Source organism: Corythoichthys intestinalis, chromosome 5 (assembly GCF_030265065.1).
Source record: "Corythoichthys intestinalis isolate RoL2023-P3 chromosome 5, ASM3026506v1, whole genome shotgun sequence".
Lineage (NCBI taxonomy): Eukaryota > Metazoa > Chordata > Actinopteri > Syngnathiformes > Syngnathidae > Corythoichthys > Corythoichthys intestinalis.
The window spans coordinates 34,756,397-34,783,309 of record NC_080399.1 but is presented as its reverse complement, the minus strand read 5'-3'; the positions used below and the strand labels follow the sequence as shown (position 1 = coordinate 34,783,309).

Below are 26,913 nucleotides of genomic sequence, written 5' to 3'. Positions count from 1 at the left end.
CCACCACACAGTCATGGTTGCACCACACCCATCATGCATTTGGGCAGAACAGTTAAGTCGCTACAGTATCAATTACTGAAAGCTTAACAAATACACTAGATGGCAATATTTAGTCACAATATACAAACTCACATTTATCCTTTAAGAATTACAAGTCTTTCTATCCGTGGATCCCTTTAACAGAAAGAATGTTAATAATGTTAATGCCATCTTGTGGATTTATTAATAATAAATATAAATATAATAAACAAATACAGTACTTATGTACAGAATGTTAAATGTATATATCCGTCTTGTCTTAGCTTTCCATTCCAAATATAATTTACAGAAAAAAGTGGCATATTTTAGAGATGATTTGAATTGCGATTCATTACGATTAATTAATTTTTAAGCTGTGATTAACTCGATTAAAATTTTTAATCGTTTGACAGCCCAAGTTAAATGTACACCTTATGCCTAATAATATACATAACACAATAAAACAGAATTGTAGTGGAACTCAAAATGTTGACTGGACAGTTATGGACTATGGACATTAAATCATTAGTAATATCAAATATTACACAATACACCAAAGTATATCAGTAGCCGTGTCTTTCTGATACTTCTCCCCTGACCTTTTTACTGCACTCATACTATGAAAACCTGAAATTATGGCTTTTAGTTTTGGCCACCCCAAGATTTTAAGTGGCCCCATCTGGCCACCCCTATGAAAAATTTCTGGAGGCGCCACTGTGCAAGCCTGCATGGAGACTAGAGACGACCCACTGATGAGTCGGAAAAGGGGGGGGGGGGGGGCAGCAAAAACTATTGCTCATTTTCATCTTGCTCGTCTCGTCAGACGAAAGGCGTTCGTCTCGTTATGTTTTAGTCTCCCGAAACATGTTTTTAGCTTGTTAAAAGTCTCGTTGTCATGAACAAAAGTATTCGTTGACAAATTATTTTCGTTATTGTCATCGTTCACGAAAACAACACTGTTCTTTTACTGCCATACACAAGAACTCACCTCTCTGTATCACAGAGATAACAGCGACTCAGAGAGGACACCAACAGCCGACCGTCCTGGTACCCAAGCTGAACCACTCTGGAATCAACAGTGGTGACAGTTTGGACAGGAAACATAACAAATCCTGAACCCTGCAACACAAACAACAACATGAACAGTTGTTTGATTTTTAAACAAGCACTAATGTGCTTCTACAGGCTGAAGGCTATGACGTAAGAGTGCGCAAGCTCTCTAACATTTGCCAATTCCTAACCTACAGGCCACAATAGGTTCACAATTAATTAATCAACCCTGATACAAATATATATATAAAAAAAAAAAAGGCTCTGAGAATCGATGCGCATACATCCCTAGATACCAACCAAATTACATTGTGATCCGTCCGCGAGTAACGGATGAATAGTCCAAAAATGTTATAGTGTAAACACCCTCAACAACAAGAGCAGCTACTTGACAGGCCTTCTGCTTTTACTGCTTCAGCAAAATTAGTGAATTTCACCATGTTTAAATTTTATATCAACTCATTTAATGCCATTGACAGCGATAAACAACTCTCCCATTCAAAATATATTGGACATCTACAACCATGAATGGATGCCAATTACTTAATTTATGAAATAACATTTTGAAAAGTAGGATGGTTGTTTCCTTTGTTTCACTTTTGAAACTGTTATACATAAAAGTTACTGCATGGTCAAGGTAAAAACAGCTCATTTTAGAGCAGCTTTGGCTCGTCTATCACCGTCAATTGAAACCAACAAGTTTAAAGGTTTACAACCATTGTGGTCCAATACTACCAGGTCGTTGAACTATTTGGTACCAGATTGCACGAACAACCCCCCCCCCCCCCCCCAAAAAAAAATACAGTATAATGGTTTTGATCCTTATTTATTTATTTAAATTGGGTACATATCCTTCTGTATCTTTGTATTCAGCCTAATCTGCGCATTTTGTTCATGTGGGACTGTCGTAGAAAAGTAAGCCATATTGCAGAGCAAAAACGAGTTAAAAACACAAAACTTTTTTCTATGGCTGCTAAAATACTGGTTTTCATGGCGCAAAACCATTCAATTGTGAATGAAAAGTTGGTGACAGCTGGTTCACGGTGAAAAATGAAACTTACTATTAGTCATGCTAACCAATGATTTTTTAAGTACACATGACTCAAATTCTCCAGTTCTCTTATGTAACTTTTTATTCAGAGTATTCCTAACTTGTGTTAACAAGTACAGTGGGGCAAATAAGTATTTAGTCAACCACTAATTGTGCAAGTTCTCCCACTTGAAAATGTTAGAGAGGCCTGTAATTGTCAACATGGGTAAACCTCAACCATGAGAGACAGAATGTGGGGAAAAAAAAAAAAAAAACAGAAAATCACATTGTTTGACGCGGCTCTCCTGCATCAATACTACTAGCTAGCAGACCGGGCAGAACGGAAGTCACTCGTGTAAAAATACGGTGGATCCGGTCGATTTTCAAACTACTATGCAATCGTAACCCACTTTTTGAGTCCATCAGATCTCTTGAGTGGTAGATCGGGGAACAGTTTACTTGTCTTTGTTGATTTACAGTTGTCTTCTCTGCTATAATAATAACCAACACGGCCCTGTGTTCAATACATAACCCTCCTACCACAACAAAACAATAAGGAACTAATATTCACAAAGGAACTAAAGTTATACAACATAAAATATACAATATAAATGAATACTACATCACATCTGTAAAATACAAACACATAATGAAAAAAATAATAGCCCATTTAAATGAAATAAATTGAAATGAGCTAAAACACCTGTAATTAAATAATAGCAATACACAGATCCTGCTTACACAATTAAATTTATTAATTCTGTGTGGCGCTTTAACTTCAGAAAATCTACCAATAAAGCTTTTGAAAACCGTTCACAAGAAAAAAAAAATCATTGAGGCATTTTATTTGTAAAATACATGTTAAAATCTTTGTCATTGGGATTGCTTTTCTCTTTAGCACAGGACTTCTTTTTTCGTCTTTCTTTCAGAAAGAAAGCTGACCAATACGCGGTCTGAAAGGCAAATTGTTGTTGGATTATTATCCTTAAATACCCGCTACTTTTTGAGCAGAATTCTAGCTTTGTATAGGCTACTGTTCCTATTGTTGAAAGCATAAAAGTGTGTAATAAACAACACATTTATATTTTGCATTTTGTTTTCTTACTGTACCGAAAATGAACCGAACCATGACCTCAAACCCGAGGTCAGTACCGAACCGAGATTTTTTTTGTACCGTTACACCCTTATAACAGAGCAGTGCGTAGTGAAAATGTGCAAAATTAACTATTCTTTTGCAGAAAAATAAGCATGTCTGCTTTTTCACGTAGGATACGTGATCTTTCTGGACTTATGGTGTCTCCAGCAGTGGAGAACACACTCTTAATGGGGTGGAAAAAGCCTGCACACACAGAAAGCTTTCAGCTAGTCCAGACAGCAGGGGCAGAGCATCTCTTTTGTTTCCCCAAATATTAACAAGTTTATAATTAGGTTGGAGTAATTACATAAGGACGGCTGGATCTCATACAATATAAGAGGAACTTTAGCACTATCCTCCGTTAACTTGGACTTGTTAACTTCCTAGACATAGTTGGGGTCCTCTATGGAAAGGCCTTTTGATACTGAGTAGACTAAAAGTGGTTTGGGATCAATGCGACCATCCTATCTTGAATTTCGGAAAATACGCTGATTGGCTTTAGTTGTCAGATGCATTTCGGGAAGTAATCTGGAACATCCACTTCCGTTAGTCGTTGCAACACAAAAATACCATCGTCGGATGCGGACGCAGGGGTGAAAGTGGGCCAGAACGGTCAGGAACGCAGTTCCGGTATAAGATTCAGGGCCAGAACGCAGTTCAGGTAAAAGATTCAGGGTCGGAATGCTGTTCCGGTACACGGTGCTTTTTTTCTGAAAATATGACGGCAACTGTCAAAACGCTTTGGAAAAAATAAAATAAAATAACAAAAATGCTAAGCTGCCACACATGCATTTCCTCTCCAAGAAGAAAACAATCTACCAACATTAGATTTACATACACAACTGTTAACAACTAGCATAATAAAGTGCTTGTGTAGCGTAATCCGTTTCCACCGATATTTATTATTTATTATATTCCACGGACGGCATGGAGGTTTCCCCAGCTGCTGAAGTTATCTGAGTCTGACAATGATGAGTCATGTCACGAGATGCTGTGCATGTTTTCTGGAACAGCAAAAAATAACTAAAATAAATAAATTTTAGAAAATATAGAAAAAAAGTTGAATTGATACGACAAAAAAGGGCATGAATGCTACATAAAATGGATAAAATCTTTAAGAGTAACGAAAGAGTTGAGGAGGCTTATTTATCATATTTAGTTTTATTTGCTCTGATGGGGAGGTTCAGAACATCTTGGCTGTCAATGTGCACTTTGGACTTATATTTGTTCATTTATGTTAGGCTACTGATTCATTTCCTTATGATTTAAAAAAATAAATGTTTGCGTGATCTTCAAAATAAATTCCATTTCACTCTGCATAATATAAGTCATTTGTACTTATTTTTCTGAATGTAAGTTACTTAAATCTTTTTTTTTTATTTTTTTAAAGTAAATGTTTACATTAACTTCAATTTTAATATACATCCTATGCTCTTAAGTAGTTAAAATTGAGATTTGGCATTTAGTATGTGAGGAAATGAGGGAAAAGAAAAATTAGGAGATGGTTGGGGTTAATGCTGTTTTTGTTAACTTTTATTTTGAAAATCATTGAAAAAATACAATTTTGAATGAAAATCAGTTTTTGTATGTGTTATAGAAATATCTGTGCTAAAACAGTTTTCTTTGCATTTCAGTAGTTCAAGAGGTCCCCCCACCCAAAAATAAATAAATGAATAATTCTGGCTCCGTGGCGACCTTCTCGTCGGGGAGTTCCGGCAAAAAATTCTAGCCACTTTCACCCCTGTGCGGAGGTATATACTTTTGTGTGAAATCAGTAGTCAGATTGGCCCTAAGACCCACCAAATTCGAATTATTCCGAAAAAAATACTGATTGGTGGACTACCGACCGAAATGAGTATTAAAATTTTTAATAAAATCGTTTAGGATTATTTTAGATGCATAAATGTTATATTTTCTTATAAAATATTCAACGAGGAATACGATAGACCCATTGATAGACTTTTTGGGAAAAATCACCATTTCATTAAGTAGTCTCATGAATAATGACATGGCCTGTGGCTGTGATAAACAATGCACATTCCCTCAGCGACTGTTTTACAGATTATGCTAGGTAAATGATCACTCATTGGATAATCTCATAATCTCACATGCTGAATCGAGCGTGACATGCATAAATTACGTGACGGAATTGGTGCTGGTTGGAATATATAAGGGAACCGTTAAGTAAACTGTCAAACAATGTAACGTAATTTGTGCTGGTTGCAATATATAAGAGAATCATTAGGTAAACTGCCAAACAATTCCATGGAATCGAAACACATGGAACCGGTTCTCTATAGGAACCGGTTTTCGATTCCCTTCCATAGTTGCAACCGCACTCCTGATGCCTACAGAAAAAACACTGACGATTGAGCTGTCAGCCAAAATGTTTAGCTCAGTTATCTGTGCGCTCTGTAGCCACTGTAAATATTCTATATTTACTTAAACTGAAGTCCAGTTTCCTTAAAATGTTGAGTTCAAATTACTTAAATTGAAGTCTTGTTTACTTAGTTGAGTTCAAAACGTTAACTTGTTTTCTTTAAAATTTTCCGTCAAAACATATGTATAAGACATATTGTTCAGTTGTGGATACCGTTGGTTTGTTATTCTTATTTGGATGAAGTGTTTTTGAGTTAAGTTATTAGACGCACCTAAAATAAACTATTGGATCAGAGAAATGGACTCACTGTGCATGCTTCACTTCGTCAAACTGCACTGGGCGCACGTCATCACAAACTCCTAACCATCATCTATTACTTGACTGGGTACAGGGCTTAGTCAGTAAAACACGAAAAAGTTTTACGTTTATTGGTTTATTGGTTTTATGGTTTACGTGAATTGTCAAGTTGAACTGACCTTTTTTTTTTTTCTTTTTCCTGTTTTAACGCTGTAACTGTATATTACAGGGCTCATCAACAAAAGAAGGCATAATACTTTGATGCAACTACCTTTCCCAGCTTAGAGGATCCTGCTCGGAGAAAAGACACCTTGCCTGCCGAGTCTCCGACAAAGACCTTGAGCGTGTTGGTGTCCCAGCAGAGCGCAGTAATGCTGTGACCCCTGTGCTCCCAGGAGACGCTCACTCTCTCTGGACGACCACGCCGCTCCAGCTGCAGCTCCCACACTGCCACCAAACCCTGACTGGAAACCCCACAAGGCCATTGTCATTATAAAGACAATATGAAGGGTACAATGCGCTTCATAAGACTTTAAAGAACCTAATATTTTACCTTGTCGCAACAGCAACAAAGTCTTCATCGTGTGGACAGCACGACACCTGAGTAATAGATCCTTCCTGGAAAGCAGCCGATGTCAGTTAATCAGGAATGAAATGTATCCAAGAATTAATTTAATGTGCAGCTGCGCCTGGTGAGGTATTCTCTCAACACAGACTCACTTATTACCTTGTGAGTAAGTATTAATCTCTGCTTCCATCCCTCCCTCTGAATAAGGTGCAAACCTCCGGCTGATGTTCCCAATGCGAGCCACTTCCTCGACACAGCCAAACATGTGCACTGAAACACGACACCAAGGAAATACATAGTGAAATAGACTGCATATTTAATGTATACAGTAAGTACTAAGTACTGTATATATAAAAGTCATGCAAACAATTAAAAAAAATAAAAATAGAGTCCGGAATTCTTTTCACAAAAGGTTTTCTAAACTTTTTGCTTCAGAAAAGTGAGTTAGGTGAAACCAACTGACAGTAATTTCTCAAATATAATGCGTAATTTATATGATCTAAATATCACATATAGCAAAATAAGATTAAATAATTGAAACATGTTTTATTTTCTATTTTTTTCAAAGTAGCCACCCTTTTGTCCGATTACTTTTTTTGCAGTCTTGGCATTCGCTCAATAGGGTTCAAGTGGTAGTTCACCTGAAATGGTTTTCATTTCACATGTACAGTCCCTGACAAAAGTTTTGTTGCTTATCCATTTTGTAAAAACAATTGCTAATAACCTGACTTTTAATTATTGAATTGGTTTCAAAAATGGCTCATATGATAGCTAAGACCCTCCCAAATGATGTTGAATGTACAAAAATATATTTGTTTCACTGAAAAAAGATTTATCATTTAATGAAGACATAAAGGTCAAATTTTTGCAAGACAAAAGTTTTGTTGCCTGCAGAAAGTAGTGGGAAAATTGAACAAAAACTATACTTCAAATACAAAAATATGTTACATAACATAAGCGAATTAAGAAGTGGTGCTATGAGATCGAAATTTAATATTTTGTATGACTTCCATGGGCTTGAAGGACTGCATCCATGCGGTTCGGCAAGGATTCATACAATTTATTGATGAAGTCATCAGGAACATCAAAGAAAGCAGTCAACATTCTTATTTTTCGTCTTCCATGCTTCCTATTTCATCCTACCCCAGAAATGCTCAATGATGTTTATGTCTGGTGACTGGGCCGGCCAGTCCTGGAGGATCTTGATCTTCTTTGCCTTGAGGAACCTTGAGGTAGAGATTGAAGTATGTGATGGAGCACCATCCTGCTGCAGAATTTGTCCCTTTTTATGGTTAGGAATGTAAGAGGCAGCTAAGATTTGTTGATATTTCAGATGATTTATGTTGCCTTCCACCCTTCAGATCTCTCGCACACCCCCATACTGAATGTAATCCCAGACCATGATTTTGCCACCACCAAACGCCAGTTTTCTGAGTGAATCTCAGATCCATGCCGGCTCCAGTAGGTCTCCTGCAATATCTGCAGCGACTGTGGTGTAATTCAATGGAAGATTCGTCTGAAAAATCCACCTTTTGCCACTTTTCCAGCATCCATCCTTTTGACAGGCTGTGGGCCTTGGCAAATGCCACACGGTTTTTTAAATCATCTTTAGCTTAATGCTGGTTTCTGGGCACTGATTCGACCATGGAGGCCATTTCCAGACAGAATTCGACAGACTGTTCCGGTTGACACAGGGACTTCAGGGGACCAGGTCTCGTGGAGCTCTGCTGCAGTGGAAAAACATCAAGATCCTCCAGGACTGGCCAGCCCAGTCACCAGACATGAACATCATTGAGCATGTCTGGGGTAGGGTGAAAGAGGAAGCATGGAAGACGAAACCCCGGAATGTTGATGAACTCCGGGAGGCATGCAAGACTGCTTTCTTTGATGTTCCTTATGACTTCATCAATAAATTGTATGAATCCTTACCGAACCGCATGGATGCAGTCCTTCAAGCCCATGGAAGTCATACAAAATATTAAATTTGGATCCCACAGCTCCACTATTTAATTCGCTTATGTTTTGTAACATATTTTTGTATTTGAAGTACATTTTTTGTTCAATTTTCACACTACTTTCTGTAGGTGACAAAACTTTTGTCTTGCCAAAACTTATGTCTTCATTAATTTTTGAAATATTTTTGTACATTCAGCATCATTTGGGAGGGTCTTAGCTTTCATATGAGCCATTTCTGAAACCAACTGAATAATTAAAAGTCTGGTTATTAGCAATTGTTTTCTACAAAATGGATAAGCGACAAGACTTTTGTCAGGGACTGTATGCCTTATCAGCAGAGGTGGGTAGATTAGCCAAAAAATTTACTCAAGTAAGAGTAGCATTACTTAAAAATATAATTACCCAAGTAAAAGTAGTCATCCAAACCTTTGTAATGAAGTACAAGTAAAAAAGTATTTGGTGAAAAGAATACTCAAGTAATGAGTAACATTGTAAGTAACCGCTTAAGATGTCTGATTTTTTGTTCTTTCTTTTAAACGATGGTATTTTTTTTTCAGCACAAAGTTATCTGTGTGAGCTGTTATTATTTTTATACTGTACTATAACATATTAAATAACCACATTAAGCCAAAAAAAATTTAATAACAAAAAACATTGAATTCTGACGAGAGAAAAAAAAAATCTACAGAAATTAAGCATCATTCGTCCAAAGAGCATGAGTGCCCTCTAGTGGAGAAAATATAGTTCCTATTATGAAATTAAAAGGATCACATATCCGGTTTTCCGTGGTCAATCGGTGCCAAATAAAAACTGGGAGATAGATTAAAATCCACGCTTTTGAGTCATGCTTGCAGAGGCACTCCATGTGATTTTTTTTTTTTTTTACTGTGCTTTAAAGATGCCACGTGATTGAAGACTCCGCCGTGATCATAGAACAGCAAGCTTGAGTCTGAATGGTATAATGGAGTCATGTAATTATTATTGCGATGTCTCATTGGTGAAACTGGTTGAGCCACTGTTGGCGTCTCTGGGTAAAAAAAAAAAAGTAAAATCTAATATACTGTATAGAATAAAGAAGAAAAATGTACGATCCTTTTTCACCAATCTTCTCAAGTGAAAAGTATGGGGGTTATCGGGATTGATTATAGGAATTTCTTGCTTTAACAGTGGGATTGAGACCATCATTTGTATTGAATTGAATGCGGTGTGTCCAAACTTTTGGCCTGTACTGTATGGAATTTTCACTACTCATAATGGATCAGACTATGGCAGGTACTGTTTGTATGCACAGGTGGGTATCGTTTGGGTTTCAGCCAATACCGGTCATTACGCGGTAGTTTTTAAAATGGTTCCGGAGCGTTGTTTGATTTGAAACCGCTACCAAAATTATATCAGCTTTCGGTACCCAACTCTATTTGTGTGTGTTTGTTTTGATCTGCTGTTATACTTTTCTGTAAATGTGGCTTTCATGCTTATTCATACCTCTAAAAGAAATCCCATCAAATATTGATTTTATGCATGTTTTATATTTACCCACTTCAAGCACCTTTCCCACTTGTATCAGTACTGAGTGGTTCGTTTATGGGCTCAGAACAGAAGGATAAAATACAAATTACGATGCAGATAATGCAGTACTTCATTTTTGAGCATGGCTTCAAACACGTGTGATCATATCTACCTTGAGCCTGCCGGAGTCTAACCGCAAAGTGGAAAGAAGAGGGTCCAGGCAGTGTAATTCTGCCAAGACATGAGTGTGGACCTCTGGTACGACTGCTACCCGAGGCATCTTCCCTCACGACCGTTCACAACTACAAGAGAAGCAGATAGACCGCCTTTAATAGTCACGTTTTTGCTTGGTCACATATAGTGTGGTATCATATGACTCTCAGCAGGGTTCTTAAGTCTCTCAAATTGGCCAGCCATGACTCTTGTTATCTAAGCCCTCGCAGACAGTGTAAACAGCTGAATTGTGAAAAGGAATCCACAGCACCGCATACTTAAAATTTTTAACACAATTTCTCGTGGTGGCGTTTTTAGTAAACATTCCCACATGTTGTCAACGCAGTTTAGGTATTGAAGTGTTACCCTCAATTATTCAAAATTGAACAAAAAGTTAAAACTATAATATTTTGAAGTAGTGACAACCTCAGAATGTGGGAATTAGCAGTGATTTTGTTTGTTTGCTATTGGGGGAACATTTTGCATTACAGTATAATTTTTGACCTAAAATAACACAGGCTGATGATCAAGATTATAATACATGGACACTAATGCAGTAAAAAGCTGACTTTACTCTGAAAAAATGCCTATGTGATCCTGCATTAACTCGGTTTTTAAGATAAGAATGATTGTTTCATATAAAAGGAGCAACAAGTATTTGGCAAACTGATTATCCCCGATTTGGGGTTTAGATAGCAACTTGTGCCTTACACACACTGGTGGGGAAAACGCTCAGGACTTAATGAGTAAAAAAAAAAAAAAATAGCACTCAATATCCAGTTTTGCTTAAAGGAGAGTAGTACACTTAAAATGGATTAGGTGTTGGTGGCTTAATTGGAAAAATGCAATCAAAACACGACAAAATCTCGAGTTACATAATTAAATTTGCTGTCATAATGTGGTGAAAAGAGTATTATCCTGTAGCTGATTGCAGTCAAGTAGCATGAAGTGTTCTGTTGAATCAATAGCAATAGTGTGTAGTTGTGTACAACTACACTACAACATGCTGTAAGTTGAAATAAATTCATCACAACAAAAACTACAAACTTTTTGATTTTGTTATATACTGAATGTTTGGCATCCATCACTTGAGCACCTCCTCACATCAGTTGTTTTTCTGCCCAATTGTTTTTGTGCCCAAAAGAATAGGGAGAGGAACACTTGCCCAAAGAATTTTCCCAAATTTGACCCACAGTAAGCTAAGGAGCCTCATGTAGAGAAAGCATGCTCTTTTCTGTGCTTGTGTGGGTTAAATCAGGTTAACTAAAGCCTCTATTGTCCTTAGATGCCAGTGAAAATGACTGTTTTCGTCTACATGTGCTCCATGACTGACTGGGGACCATTCCGGGACCTGATCTTCCTTGCATGGTTCAAGTACTACAGCTTTCATCTCTTGACCTGAAGGTTGTGGGTTCTATTCTGGGTATGGAGGTAATAGTTTTAAAGAGAAAGACAACACCTAATATCAAGGATGCCGTATAGGGGTGAAAAATGATACTGATTCTAAGGGCCCATGCCCTGATGGGGGCCCACAAAGAAAATTAGAACATTAGGTAATCGTTTGCAAATTTCAATATTAATCATTATAATTTTAATAGGAATAAAATGAAGGTTTTCTTTTTCTTGTTTTGTTTTTGGCAAAAAGTAAACACCCAGAGAGCATATGTATTGCCAGCCACCCCCCCAACCCCCGTATTTTAATTAAATGGTTTGGTCCTCCCTTCTTTCGATCCGATCGGAAGCAGCGTTGTGCATCTACACCAGTCAATGACTCGAAGTACGCAGCGCGCGTACTGCAGAAAATTTTCAAAACAAAAATCGGGTTTTCAAAAGAGGAAAGAAAGCAAAACAGGAGGTGGGTAGAAAAGGCCAACAGGATGTGACAAAGGGAGGTTGGTGTCTTGTGTCAGTGTAGTGCTGAAAATTAACCTGTTATCTTAGCTCCGAAGAGAGGTCCCAGCTCACGCCGTAAGAAATACGGGATTTTCCCGGCCACAATGAACGACATTCACCTATTCAAAAACATGAATTCCAAATAATGATGGCATTTTTTGGTATCCTACAGATGTTGAAAGTTGGTGTGGAATTTTTCTTTTTTAAAATCGGCTTGAATCGAGTTTGTCAAGAATTTATTGAATTTAGTTTGTCATCAATTGAATTTAGTTTGTTAACAAGGGACCTAGCTTCGGAGCTGTAGCCTATAGTGGAGATCGCGAGTTTCCAGATGAGGTTAAGCCTACTCCATAATGAAATACTGTAATTGTTTGCTAGCTCGTGTTTGCTCCACTTTTAACTTATATTTAATCAGTACAGCAGGCAAACCCTTAGCAATCTCTTCATACTAAAACAGTTGTATACTGTAATTTATACTGTAGTATAGTTAAGTTCAAACAAAACATTTATTCTAAGTCAATATGGTATTTGCTTGGAGAATATTTCTAATAAAAATATATTTAGATTGTAAAAGATGGCCTTCAGTACATTTCTTATAGATGATATCAGTCTATTCGTTATTGCTCTATACGCAGTATGTTTACATAAATATATTTTCATCTTAAATTAATGCAGAAAATGCAAAAATTAGTGTGTAAAGAATCACCAGAATGCAGGAAATTACATAGTTTATACTAAAGATACACAATAATATCGGTCACCGATAATTATCGGCCGATAATGGCAATTATGACGTCACACAAATAATCCAGATGATAAAAAATTCTATAATTATATGCTTGATTTAGCCTCCAAATGTGCACAACCGAAGAATTCAGCACGCCGCCCCCTCAACCCCTCCCATCTCTGAAGCCCCTGAGGGAGGAGGGGTTGAGGAGGCGGAGTTACATGACAAGAACTAGTTGAATATTATGGCGGCTGTTACAAAAAAAAAAAAAACGACGCTCTCGCCATCTGCAAAACATGTACCGCAGAAGTTCCACGAGGTGGAAAGAAAGCGTCCTCATTCAAAATCAAAACCACTAACCCAGCATCCATTTAAAACTGCATCACAAAGATTTTTGGAACGAATACGAGGCTGCTGCTAGCGGGAATGCTAGAGCTATTGTAAACACAAACTAAGTTAAACTACGGGGCTTGTGATGATACAGAGTCGGGTTGTTTGGGAATGCAGCCCAAGGCGGGTGGTAAACTCGCATCTAAGGCTAAACACCGGCACGACTGGAGATCGATAGTCGGCAAGCAGCCGTCTTCCGACGGAGCCCGCCGCTCTGGCTGGTCCGGCAGGCCGCCGCCGCCTCGCCGTTGGCGGGCTGAGCCCGGTTCCCTGGCTTCGGGACCTCCGGCGAACACCCCGGTTTCTCGAGCGTTCCCCCACGGGATGCGAGCAGAGCCAGACCCCAAATACGCCGCGGCGAACCAGCCGGTGCGGGCAGATTATCCGGTACGAACGTAGCTGCCGCCGCCGAGACGAAACACGATTTTTTTTTTTACCGAAATGACCCGAGAGCCAAAGCCCTGGATAAAAAAAATAATGCCGTTTATACGACCACAATTCTTCCTGAAAAACATGCCAATCACATTTTCACCACGGACATTTGGAAAAGTGATGTCCAGTAAGTAAGCTTATCATGACGGCACAGTGGTTACTTGATAATTTAAACATGGAGAAAACGAAGTCAGCCAGTCAATAATGCATTCAGTATGTAAAATGACGAGCGGTCAGATGACTTTGTAACGCTGCCTTTATTTTCAGCTTAACAAAACTCAGGCACAAAACAACACGCAGGGGGATGCGAGCTCCAACTCCGTCCAAATAGTACAGCCGTGTATCAGTTTAGCTGCTGTAAAGCAAATGTCGTGAGTGCCGCAAATGTAAACAAAGCGCTGCAGAATGGGTACATGACATCTTGCTCTTTTGAGTTAATCATTTTCACAGTGTGCAACAAAGCATATAACATTAGCAATCACTTTTCAAATTAATTTAACTTATTTGTCTGCTCAATTACAGTCACAGTAGATAATCAAAACTTTTTGGCACTTATTAACACTTATCAATTTAATATGCACATTCCTGTTGTAATGAAATAATAATATTCTGTAGCCACAAATATTATTCAAAATCTTTCCTTCTTCTAAGTTTTTTTTAGGATTAAGTATAATAATGTATTGTTTAAAATAAGGCTGTTAAGATTATTTTCAGCTAGCTATTTTTCTTCCAAGAAATCTGAGAGAAATACACTTGAAGCGCTGGCAGATAATTTCACTTATTTCCAATAGATTTACACTTAAAACTGACTAGTTTTAAGGAGGTGTGTTTTGCAGTGTATTAATGTTATATATGTTAGGAATGGCTTACTTTTAAAGGCATTTTTGTGCAACTTAGGTATTTACTCTGTAAGTAATTGTTGTCAAAAGTTTACCGTTACACAATGTCAGACAATCTGTCATATGTAGCTGTTGGAATTGAATACTTGTTCATATGTTGAAAAAAAAGAGCCATAAATTATATTTTTGCACAGTAATATTTTCTTTTGTGTATACTTTAAAATTTTACATAAATCTCTTAATAGAATTATCGGCTTGACATTATCGGTTACCGGTTGGAATGAGGAGGAAATTATCGGTTATCGGTTGAAAAATGTATTATCGTGACTCACTAGTTTATACTCTAAATGTGTGTGTGTCCCGGCACTGGTGGTGGGGCCCAAAGTGATATCTTTCCATGGGGCCCAAAATCCCTGGCAGTGCCCCTGCCTAATATTAGTGAGCTTCATGTGAAAGACAAGTTAATCATTGTATTTATGTATTCAAATGGTGGATTTCATAGATCTTCTGAGAATGGAAAAGATGATATTTAGACACACAAAAAAATTATATCGCTTACAAGTGTAGCCATTTTATGAAGTCAGGTATACCCACACACACACATAAGTACTGATAGACTTGAGATGCCTTTGGTAATGGGTATTAATTACATCACAAGGAAGGAGGGACATTCTGGGACAATTGTATGTGATTGGCTTAGAACCGGTATTTATAAAATTTCTGCCCCCCTGTCCGGCAGCTACTTCCTGGAAATAGTGGCTTTTATTTGTTTTTTATTACACTATCACACGTCAGAAAAATTGATTGAGCGTTTTTTCTAGTTATTAGACAAGGTTTTTTTTGTAATGGTGATGCACATGATTAAAACTCAGTTGCTGCCATTGACAATTGACATCGACTCTATTTGAACAATCTGCCATTGATTTATCATGTTTCAGTGCCGCTGACGGTGATTGACGTCGAATCTGTTTTGACTGGGAGAGGCTGGCAAAGATCATTCCTAGCCTTCCCAGTCAAAGTGGATTTGATCTCTCCAACCGTCAAGGTTAATGTGTTCTTTCCCACAAGAAAGTTGGGATAACTTTGCGAATCTTCGGGGATGCAGTAACATAGTTTGCCACGTGACTATAGCCGAAAGTTATCTCCAGTCAATCCAATCTCTAATAAACTGGCCAAAGTGACCTCACTTAATTGAACTGTATTTACCTACAATTATACAATTGGCGAACCATCACACGAAGTTAGGTCGCTTCGGCAGAAAGCGACTCATTTGCACAGACAACCAAAAAGGGGCCAGTCGGTCACGAGACGAAATATGTCTACTAACCATTGAAATACTAACACTTGTCTACATATTAAATGATACTTCAATAGTTGTCAACGCTGTAGAAATACTGTAAATAGAGCTAAAGTGTATCACATTTCCTGTACAAGCCCTTGCTGTTTTTTTATGAGGACGATAGCAAACATGCTAGCTGTTGTCGTTCAAGTATAAACGATTAAATTCAGAGCGAGAGCACGAAAATAAAAACAACAACAGACTCGTGTATTTTCCACCTTGCATCTCTTTTGCTAAGCCTTTTAGAGAAAACCACTCGCGTTACCGTGGGAGATGGAGCCCAGTGGCCAGTTAGTCAGTCCGCCCTAGCGGTGAGGTCGACAGCCTCCCTCCGCTTCCCCGAAGTGAATGTTGATTACTGAGCATGTTTTTAACCCAAGTGCATTGATGACACGCCTCACCAGGAATCCGCAAGTTGGGATAAAAGTCAAAATCTAAGAAGGCATGAATCCAACCTGCGTGCAACTTCCAACAAAACTGTTAGCCTCTTTAATTCAGAGTAGGATTTTGTATATACAGTACAGTGCAGACAGAATCGGACAGTGTGACTGCGCTTCACACACCCCAACTGGTGTGAGGTGAAATTGGAATATTGCTAAATTCACTAACTATGGAACAGTTTTTGTCCTTTTCCCAGAGGGGCTTCCCGTGTTCTATGTTCAAGCTCTCGTTGGCAGTCCTCTGCTTGTCATCCTGAGAGCCTGCATGATTTCCATGCGAAACGCGTCATATTGTCCCATTACTGAAACCAATCTCTCATAGAAAGAACACAAAAAGTAAGAAACAAGTTTTTGTGACTAAAATGCCTTATGCCTTGCTTAAACATTAACCGATTCAGCAGCGGCAGCATCTATTGATGCCGTCATCATGAGCCTCCAGTGAAGCCTGGCTGCGATGCGTAGATTCAGCAGGCGCCAAAGTCCTCCATGGGACATCCTTGTACACTTTGTCTTCATTGTCCTTTGCTGACAAGCGTCTGGCCCTCAGGTTTTTCTCATCAAGCGACGTGTTTGCCAGACGTGGAACTTGCTGTACGCCGTCTGAAGCATTTGCTCTAAGTGTGATGTGAGCTACAGTAGGGTCAGTGAAACAAGATCAAACAAGGAAAGTCAGTTATTCATGTGAAATCCCAACTAATTGAAACTACAAAAATATTTATTTTGGCCTTAATAATATGTTATGCTATGCGTATGTTAAAAACATTACTTACGTTCTTATTTAAGTACTGACGCTGAATCTTTTCTTGAAAAGGACAGAGCTTGGTTGTCTGAAATCTCTCAAGGTTAGACTTCATTTTTATCAGCTGTATCAAAAAAATGAGACATGATATTTTAATTTACCTCATTGCCTGCCATTGATGATGGACACCCAATTCATTTAAACCAGTAACACTGGCCTCTCCCAGTCAAAATTAATGGGACGTCCAAAACCGTCAATGAGTTAACAGTCAAAGTTTACTTTTTTTTTTTTTTTTTTTTTTAGCTCAGTGGGAAGGAAGAGTCAGTCTGGGGTCTAGGCCCAATATTAAAATATTTGCAGTAACGGTAAAAAACAACAGGTCACCTTCTCCTCTAGAAATGGCGTGTTTACAGGAAAACAAGACCAAAAATGTCTCAATAACTCCCCAGCAGCTGTATAAAGATGCTTCAGTTCGCCTTGTATGTCAGATGGTACCATTTCTGCAAAATAAGGACAAATGAGAAAAGGCCAAGCACTGAAATGAAGTGGCGGGGAGAAAAAACACAAATGGTCTACATGTGTCACAACGCACGATTTATGGCTTGCTGCGATGCGGTCTGCATGAGGACGCCACCGGGAGAAAGTGCTGCGATGGCGGAACTTGCTGCTGTGCTGGTCAAAACCTAACGAGAGATTGTGGTAAGACGTTTGACTCCCAAATAACTGATAAAACTAGCAAAAATTGAGTAACGCAAAATAAGGGGAGCAAATAGTGTTTGAAGGAACCTGAGTTAGGTTGGGTTTGTAATTTGCCATCTCATGCTGAATGTGATTGATGGAGTTGATGATTTCTTGGCTCGTTGTATACTTTAGCGACTGAAGAGGCACAGGACCATGAGCATACCTGACAAGAAAACAATCAAGGAAGATCAAACAACATAACACTCTGAGGATATATGCAATTGATTTTATGTGCCAACTAAGTCACAAACTCTAGCAAAGGAGGACAAAAGTTCAACCTGTCTGACTTTTTGAGATTTAATGCAACCACTTTTGGTCCGTTTTCCCTTTGAAGATCCTCATACTCTATGGCTTCTTGTAATTTCACCTATGAAAAATGTCCAAAAACAGGAATGTGAATGATTCTTTATATTGTTATCTTTATAAAGTGGGGGAAAAAACAGCAGAGCCATTTTACCTTCTTGATAGGAGGCTGAAAGAGGTCAGAATCTCGTGAGTTTCCATCAGTGCTGCTTGTTTCACTACCTTGGTCATTCTCCCTTAAAAACAATACAAGTTAAGATTTATCACAAGGACATTCTTTGGAGAGCTATAGCTATTTTTTTTTATATTCATACCCTTTGCGTGAGCCTGCTGCCAGCACCATAGCACTGTGATGGTTGAAGCGCTTTATAATGGCATAGTTGCTGCTCTCCTTCACAGTTCGGTTTGAATTTGAAGTGGAGGGCAGTGATGTGCTGACACCGTAACCCTGCAACATAGACAACAGCAAATCACTCCCATTTCCCAAAAAGCAACTTCAACCGTTATCAGCTCTTGTGGATTTATTGCAAAAGCCTACAAAAAAAATAATAATAATAATAAGTTTTTTTCTTTATATTGCTGACGATTAAAAAAATAATTTGAGTGTTTCTATGTTGATTTTTTGTGTTGAATTAAAGCTTGAGTTCAACCCAACTTGCCTTGACTTCAACTCAAGTTCAGCTTAAATCGATTTCAATGCCAACTTAATCAGGAAAAAATGGATTGGACATCTAGCGCCGAGAATGGTGGTCAATGAATTCAACGAGTGCCCTCTAAAGGTTTAACTTGTTTTGAGCTTTCCCTGTATTTTGCTCTTATTATCTCATTAAAATTGAGGAAGTATTTAAAAAAATAAATTACAAATCAAAACTCTTGGTGAAAATATCTGAGATTTCATTTTTAGGCCATATTCCCAACACTAACTCATTGGGTGCCATTGACGGAAATAAACGTTCAATCCATCCATCAATAGAAACAAATAAAGTAATGTTGAAAAAAAGAATCATCATGTCATGAACCCTTACCTCATCCAAGGATTTATCTTCTAATGACTGCAGGTCAACCAGAGGGTTTTTAACTCCTTGCCCCACCATTGATTTTAACCCTTTTGGAGAAAACAAAGTTTTTTTTTTTTTTTTTTTACAAAAACAATGAAACCGTGAAGCAAAAATGATGCATTCATTCCTACCTACCTACAGTATAACCAATACATTTGTACCAACTAAATGCTTCCTACCTTTTTCGTCTTGCTTGGCACACTCAGTAAAGATGTCCTGTGTGCTGGTATTGATACGATCTCTGTGAAAATACTGCGACTGAAAAAAACGTGTCCAGAACTCCTTCTCCGTCAGGTTATGAGGCACATTCTCACAATACTTCTGCTTCACTGCAATGACAAGTTGAGTTCATAAAAATTGCGTACACACGGACATAGATTGGGTATACAAAGGACCCTCCCTCCAGAGCATGTACGGTAGTCACATTTACCTGCAGGATAGGTTCTAAAGATGGATTCAATAATATCAGCTGTCAGGTTATATCTCAAGCCGTTGCAGCCGTCTGTTTGAGGCCGGATATCAGCCTGTATAGAAGAAAAATGGCAAAATTCTTTTAACGTAGCTGAAAGTCAGGATGAAATTCTACATGGCAGTCGATTGAGTCACTCACCAAAAAAGCTCCAGATATACCAACTTCCTGTTTATTGTTGCATACTGCAGGATCTGTGTGGTTTAGGCCCCCTAATCGATTAGCCCAGAATTCTTCGGCACTGATTACTTGACTGACCACTAAATCTTTATACAATTGAAAAAGCACCGGGTCTTCTTGAAGCATCCTATAGGTGAAAAATACATATTTTTAGAGATATACCGCTTGAATATCTGTGAACGGCGACAAAATGTGATTGGTAGTATATGTTTGATGACAGGATGTACAAAGTATAAACCCTTAATAGCGCATACTTATTTAACTCATTGGCTGCCATTGACGGCGCTAGACGTCCAACCCGTTTTGACTGGGAGAGGCTGGCAGCGAATGACCGCTGCCAGCCTCTCCCGGTGAAATTGAATTGGCCGTCTTGCACTTTCAATAGCACTGTAATAGAAGCATTCACAGCCAGTCCTCCCTGTTCAAGGGCATTTGACGTCTATAGTGGGGAATGAATTCATTACTATGATTTTTTTTTAAACCACTACTGTGATAAACAGGCTAAAGGCTGCCCTCTACTGGTCAATTCCTAACCTACAAAAGGCTTCGCTCATCTGGTTAACTCCTATCAAAATCTGCAATTATCTAATCTCATACAAAAAAAGCAAAAATCGAGCTCCAAGGATGGATACTGGCCCATGCTAGATAGCTACAAAGTTTTAGGACTTTTAAGATTAATTCACGAATGACGAAGGGGCAGGATTTCATAGTTGGATTCTACGAGAAAAGCAATAACAACTACTTGAGTGGCGCCTTGATGGGCCTTCAGTTTGGGACTTTTTTTTTTTTTTTTTTTAAATCAAGTTTATAGAGTGTAATGGGGGGAACAACCATTAATGCTTTTTTATGTTGATTAGTAATAAACAGAACAAAATGTTTGTTTTAATGAATAACAGCTACATAGCAATAGCTAGGCTAATAACTATGTGAAAATCAATTTTAAAAAAATAAATTAATATGATGATTGTAGGTGCTTTTGGTAAATTCGATGAGGTGTCTAGTATAGGCCTGTCGGGATAACAAATTTTAGTGGGCGATAAATTCTCTCATAAATTATTGCGATATACGATATTATTACCCCCCTCCCCCCATTTTTTAAATTTACAATAACACAGTAAGAATACAGTATATATAAATAATACTAAGTAATATTAAGTACACCCATTTAAACGCAATAACCGTTTACTCTTAAATTAAAAAATACTTTTTAAGAAATCCCAACTAAAAACAATAGACCATGATCTTTTAAGTAAGAGACAACAACATCAATACCGCATAGAAACACAGAATGAATAAAATATCTTTTTCAAGGAAAGATAAAATTGCACTTCAATAACTTAAGCATTTAGGCCCAGAGGTATAAAGTTGTAGTAACACAAACAACAACAGAGAAAAAGAGATTAAGTAGCAGTAACAAAAATTTGCCTTCAAGGCTAGGTTCATACTGCAGGTTTTAATGCACAAATCCGATTTTTTGTCACGTCTGTTTTTTTGGCGTGACCGTTCAGACTGCCTTTGTCCATGGAGCCCGTTCAAGTATCACGCATACGCACTAATTCGCAGTCCGAGATGCGCTCAGCAAAGTGACCGCATGCGCAGAAGCATCAAAACAAATTACACATGCTAGCTGTATGTCATTCCAGGGTGATCATATTTTGATTTCCAAAAAGATGACACAAATAACAGTCATTAATAATCCCCGTTTAGTCCTTTATTCAAAGTTTATATGGACTGAGAGAACGCATACACGCACGTACATAAGCCTTGACTTGTGTGCGTGACATGACGTGGGTGTGTCAATTTGCCCCATCTTGGCCATGTAAGCAATATTGAAATATTGCTCATTTGGCGCATAGAAATAAAATCGGAAATTGTCAGGCTTATCCTTTTCTTCATTTATTTTTTTTAGGGCTGTCAAAATTATCGCGTTAACGGGCGGTAATTAATTTTTTAAATTAATCACTTTAAAATATTTGACGCAATTAACGCACATGCCCCGCTCAGACGGATTTAAATGACAGTATAGTGAAATGCCCACATGATAATTGTGTTTTATGGAGTTTTGCCGCGCTCTGCTGGCGCTTGGGTGCGACTGATTTTATAGGCTTCAGCACCCATGAGCATTGTGTAAGTAATTATTGACATCAACAATGGCGGGCAACTAGTTTATTTTTTTACTGAAATTTTTACAAATTTTATTAAAACGAAAACATTAAGAGGGGTTTTAATATAAAAATTCTATAACTTGTACTAACATTTATCTTTTAAGAACTACAAGTCTTTCTATCCATGGATCGCTTTAACAATGTTAATAATGTTAATGCCATCTTGTTGATTTATTGTTATAATAAACAAATACAGTCCCTATGTACCGTATGTTGAATGTATATATCCATCTTGTGTCTTATCTTTCTATTCCAACAATAATTTACAGAAAAATATGGCATATTTTATAGATGGTTTAAATTGCGATTAATTACGATTAATTAATTTTTAAGCTGTAATTAACTTGATTAAAAATTTTAATTGTTTGACAGCCCTCATTTTTTTATGACCGTGTTCAAGCCCGATCGTGCATAAAAGCAGAGTTCAAGCTAATGCACAGCTATATCGCTCCCGTCCTGCATGCCGCTTTCACTTTGCTGACGTCATTAATGCATGAATCCCGATTCTGGAGACTTGAAAGTTCAGACCGCCAGCCACATTCTGGAAAAATGTGGCCCAGATCAGATTTAGACCACATACGAAAGTGACCCAGATCGGATTTGAAATGGTCCAGTTCTTTGTGACTTGTCGCGTTCAGACCGTCAAGTTAATGCCTCACTCGAGTCGGAAAAACACAAAAAAATCGGATTCTTGCATTAAGACGTGTAGTATGAACGTAGCTTAGGCCAGGTTCAAATGTGTAAAACTAACATACCCAGAAGTCAATACAGTAAAACAGAGTGAATCCTCATCACAGCATATTGCGCTGTTGGTAAAAAGGAAGCCGAACTTTTAACAGCACGTCGTCCGCCGCACATCTGCTGCACGCACGCACGCACACACGCACGTGAGGCGATAAATCGCAGCAGGAAAATTACTGCCTTCATTTTCATTTACTGTGCGATAAATGGAATTATTGCATATTGCGACAGGCTTAGTCTAGTATCCATTGTCTAAGATAGCGGCTTGCTCCAAATGAGAATCATGCATGCACGTGACCTTGACTTGTAGTAAGATGGTGTCAGTGAGAAAAATTGAAAAAGAAAACAATTTGATAGTTATGCAGTATTTTCTCAAAAATATGTTTAGATCAAAATATCTAGCATTAATATTATAGTATACTACTATGTATAATGGTATTATAATAATTATGATGATTAATCCTTGCCAATCAGATTTTTTTTTTTTATAAAGGGTGTCATTTAAAGCTATTCTTAGTGTAGAATCTGAACTCTGAAGTATGTGGGATTAACTCCAGAAATCGTTATTTATATTTTGAAATGTTCAACGGAAGTACCTTTTTTAAACCATTAACCGTAAGCTTTACACTCCACAAAAAACACTTTTTTATCATTGCATGTGGTGTCAGCAATAGATTTTTTTTTTTTTTCCGTTTGCAAATGCTGTTAACCAGCGATTTTTCAAGTTTGAAGTGTCACCTTTTAACTGCAAGTTTGCGTTTTGGAGAAGACTGCCAATGTTTTATAGCAGGCTAAAGTAGGTTGTATTTTTTCCCATAAGCCTTAATGTAGCAATGCTAACATTTACAGTGTTTAATATAGATGTGTTTCCTTATTTTCTATGTCGGAACTTTAATTCTACGGCGTGTTCATAACCAATAGACATCTGTGAAAGGAACTGGAGTCTCATATGCCATCAACACGCACGCAATAAAACACAGCCTTGAAAATTACCTACCTCATTTTTATTTCCCGTGCGATAAATGGACTCATTGCATATCGCGACACGCTTAGCAATTCAATAAAACATGTCATTAGCTAGTTAGATGGACTTACAATCTGCCAGCTTGTTGTCTCCTGTCGTCTTCCAAAATTACCACTCGGTGACGGCGCTTTAGGTGTTCTTCCCCGCTTTCGTACTGAGCATCCAACATTCTCAACTTTCCATCCATACATATATTTTTAACCCTTCATTAACCGTCGACGGAATGCTGTGCTCGTCAACGCATTTACGTCATCGACGACCTTGACTACGTTGACTAGTCGGGACACCTCTAACCGCAATTCCGTGATACCGTGTAATTTTGGTTTAAGGTTATCATACCGTCAGAATATCATACCGGCAAATGCCTAATCCTATCACAATGTACCAATATACTATCGCCCAGCTCTAATAAGTATATTTGTTTTCACTCATTTATTTGTATTTATTCTGTTTTTATTAACAACTTATCAAATATTATAAAGAATACTATCCTATAAAAGGTTAAAAATGTCAAATTGTGCAACTGCGTGATTCCCTTGTGTATATTATTGACCCAAGGATTAAAAGTGAAAATAGCTCACCTGTTTTTCTCCTCGAGTTCCTTGTTGGCTTTCTTTTTGAACTTGGGCAGGAGCTGCTGCAGCAACTCTTTGGCAGCCTCCCTGTCTTTGAGTGCCGTGCTCTCATTTGAAAAGTGGAATGTTGTACTCTCTCCAGAGTGAAGGACGAGTTGGAGCTGAATTTTAGCTTTCCCATCGGGGCTGATCTTCTGACCTGAAGAGATATAAAAGAACGCTCGGCTACACAATCTTTGTACTGTAATGTTTGAATGAAAAGAGCTCTCACAGCGAATATCCGCATAAAGGTGGCTGACGGTAAAGCGGTCCTTGCCCTCTGGACTCCAGGCTATGCGTTCAGCCATCAAGTAAAGAGTGCCATCCTGTTTCTTCTGGCGAACCTTTTTTAGCACCAGAAGAACTTCTTCTGACAGTGAAGCCATGGCTCGGAAGTGTTAACTGAGGGCAAAGAGAATGTCAGTGTTGAACATTGTTGTCAAGCAATCTTCTGTCATTTATAAAACACGTATGGTAACTTGAGGAACAATAACAATGAGGCTCGACAAAATCTACATCGTTGCAAGATGATTGTTTGAACTCTCGACGCATCGTTTTGAATATATATTAGTACCTTCTACCAAACCCCTCTCTCTGCTGTTCCGAATATGACTTTATCGTGTAGTCAAGTTTTTAAAATTAAGGCAGCAGTACGTTAGCTAGCTGTTACAGTAAAGAGGAAAAGCTTGGGAGAAGAAATCGGCAGAAAAACTTACTTCACCTAAAAAGGGATGGACTCCACTGCGGATACTACACCTTTTATTCAGCACATTATCTCAAAATAAGTATGTGATAGGGTTTGACTCCATGGGTTTGAGCCATTTAGCACGAAATGTAGACTAATCTAATTGTGTACAGAAATACTTCAACGCCGACATAGCTGGCTGACAGTGTGTTACACTCTTAATGTCCGGCTGTAAAAGATACCACATAATTTGTTCCGATAGCTCCCAGTGCAAACAATGACACCCTTCTATATTAAAAAAAAAAAAAAAAAAAAAAAAAAAAAAAAATATATATATATATATATATATATATATATATATATATATATATATATATATATATATATATATGTATGTATATAATTTGGAAAGTGTGACTTATACTCGCTTCTACTCTACTTATATCAAATTAATCATCGCTCAAGGAGAATATATTTAACACTCGGCTTCAGACAAAAGAGAATTTAATTAGGATAATCGTGCCACAAAGAAACAATATTATTTATTAATTCATTCATTTATTCATTCTTTTTAACTGTGCTGAGAATTGGGGCACAGTGAAGTTAGCAAGAGCAGAAATATCGTATAAATACGGCTAGATTTCTAACGAAGCGGTTAGCCATATAGGACGGACGTCGTCACTTATCGGACATCTTAAAAACAGAGGCATTCGCGGCATATATTATCAAACTCAATTGATGCGCTTTGAAATAACTATAGATTGATCAAATTTCAATCATTTTCAAACCTCAAACTGTAAACATGAGAGTAATTCAGTAATTTTACTCCATACTATATTTTTTTTGTTTAAATTTAACATCCAGCCTGCAACATATAACCATGTTGATACAATTTGTTTTAATAGATACCAAACAGTTTGTAAATACGTCAATAACTGAGCGAGTTAAAAGTATTTTGGTGGAGGAAATCACTCTTATGCCGCAAAATGTCCGACAGTTACTTGAGTCATATAACCTACGCTATAAAACATCTAGACTCATGAATAAATATTATGTATAAACGCAAGATTAAAGAGCATACGACAGGAGAAAAAAGTATTAAAAAAGCATTATTATGTGAATTAGAATCATATTTTGAGACGATTCGACTATATACAACAATTTAGCAAAGCACAGATGCCGAGAAATTAGTCTTTTAATCTGTCGGTTAGCCACGCCCACCATTATAGGGCTCGAGCGTCCCCAACAGGTGGATGACGTCAGCGGGAGAATGGGCTCATCGGTTTTACTATTCAGCCCATTGAGGGGGAATTATTCAAAACGAGGAAAACGCGACGAAGAGAGCCGCAAAATGTCATTGTTTCAGTCTCTCTACTCCAATATTTTTACAGGATATTCTTTTTATCCAAATATTTTTCCCCAATAGCTAAATAAATGGCTTGAGAAGGACCAGTCAGCCCGTCGAGGGGGAACTTTTCACAACGAGGAAAACACGACGAAGAAAGCTGCAAAATGTCATTGTTTCTGTCTCTTTACTTCAATATTTGTGCAGGATATTATTTTTATCCAAGTATTTTCCACAATTGCTAAATAAATGGCATGGTCATGAGAAATAACAGTCTTGTACTAAATGGAATATGAAATAATAAAAATGCACTTATTCAGGACCACATGGCAAAATTACTCCATAATGGTCAAAACTGTCAACTTCACCTTTACTGTCGCACCTCCCGAACGATATTTTATGACACCTAAATCGGACATATGTAATTTCCCTTCCCCGGCTTCGGAGAATGTAAACACCCCAAGAGGCGTGACAGCTAGCCGACATGCTAACCCGAACCGAGTGATGTTTCAAAGTCTTCGAAGCGGAAAATCACACATAACTAGCCCGGATGATTTGACATGACGACTGGGTTGTCGATTGTTTTCGCGGATCGGCAAACCGCCCGGCAGAGAGCAATTTACAGTTCGTTCCCCG

The 26,913-nt window shown here is 37.9% G+C and overlaps 2 protein-coding genes across 3 annotated transcripts in view; both read right to left on the bottom strand.

Annotated features, from left to right (window-relative positions):
* hps5 (HPS5 biogenesis of lysosomal organelles complex 2 subunit 2) overlaps positions 1-16,184 on the bottom strand; it is a 36,668-nt gene extending 20,484 nt beyond the window's left edge. The window contains exons 1-6 of the mRNA XM_057837309.1: positions 16,039-16,184; positions 10,113-10,242; positions 6,638-6,748; positions 6,464-6,528; positions 6,182-6,374; positions 1,007-1,137 (exon numbers count right to left, since the gene is read on the bottom strand). Coding sequence (XP_057693292.1) covers positions 1,007-1,137; positions 6,182-6,374; positions 6,464-6,528; positions 6,638-6,748; positions 10,113-10,220 — 608 coding nt within the window. The 5' untranslated portion in view covers positions 10,221-10,242; positions 16,039-16,184. The remainder of the gene's footprint in view (positions 1-1,006; positions 1,138-6,181; positions 6,375-6,463; positions 6,529-6,637; positions 6,749-10,112; positions 10,243-16,038) is intronic.
* A 51-nt stretch (positions 16,185-16,235) lies between these two features.
* On the bottom strand, positions 16,236-25,142 carry gtf2h1 (general transcription factor IIH, polypeptide 1). 2 transcript variants are annotated; one of them, XM_057837310.1, is made up of 15 exons: positions 24,964-25,142; positions 24,480-24,649; positions 24,215-24,407; positions 19,665-19,830; positions 19,485-19,578; positions 19,234-19,383; positions 19,022-19,101; positions 18,311-18,444; positions 18,151-18,232; positions 17,972-18,060; positions 17,739-17,856; positions 17,545-17,635; positions 17,337-17,452; positions 16,984-17,076; positions 16,236-16,843 (listed from the first exon to the last, which is right to left on the bottom strand). In XM_057837310.1, exons 2-15 carry the CDS (start codon positions 24,631-24,633, stop codon positions 16,757-16,759), a joined length of 1,647 nt encoding a protein of 548 aa, XP_057693293.1. In that variant the 5' UTR covers positions 24,634-24,649; positions 24,964-25,142; the 3' UTR covers positions 16,236-16,756. The 2 variants fall into 2 exon arrangements, with proteins under 2 accessions (XP_057693293.1, XP_057693294.1); XM_057837311.1 differs by having other exon boundaries at positions 24,969-25,142.
* Between the last annotated feature and the right edge of the window lie 1,771 nt (positions 25,143-26,913).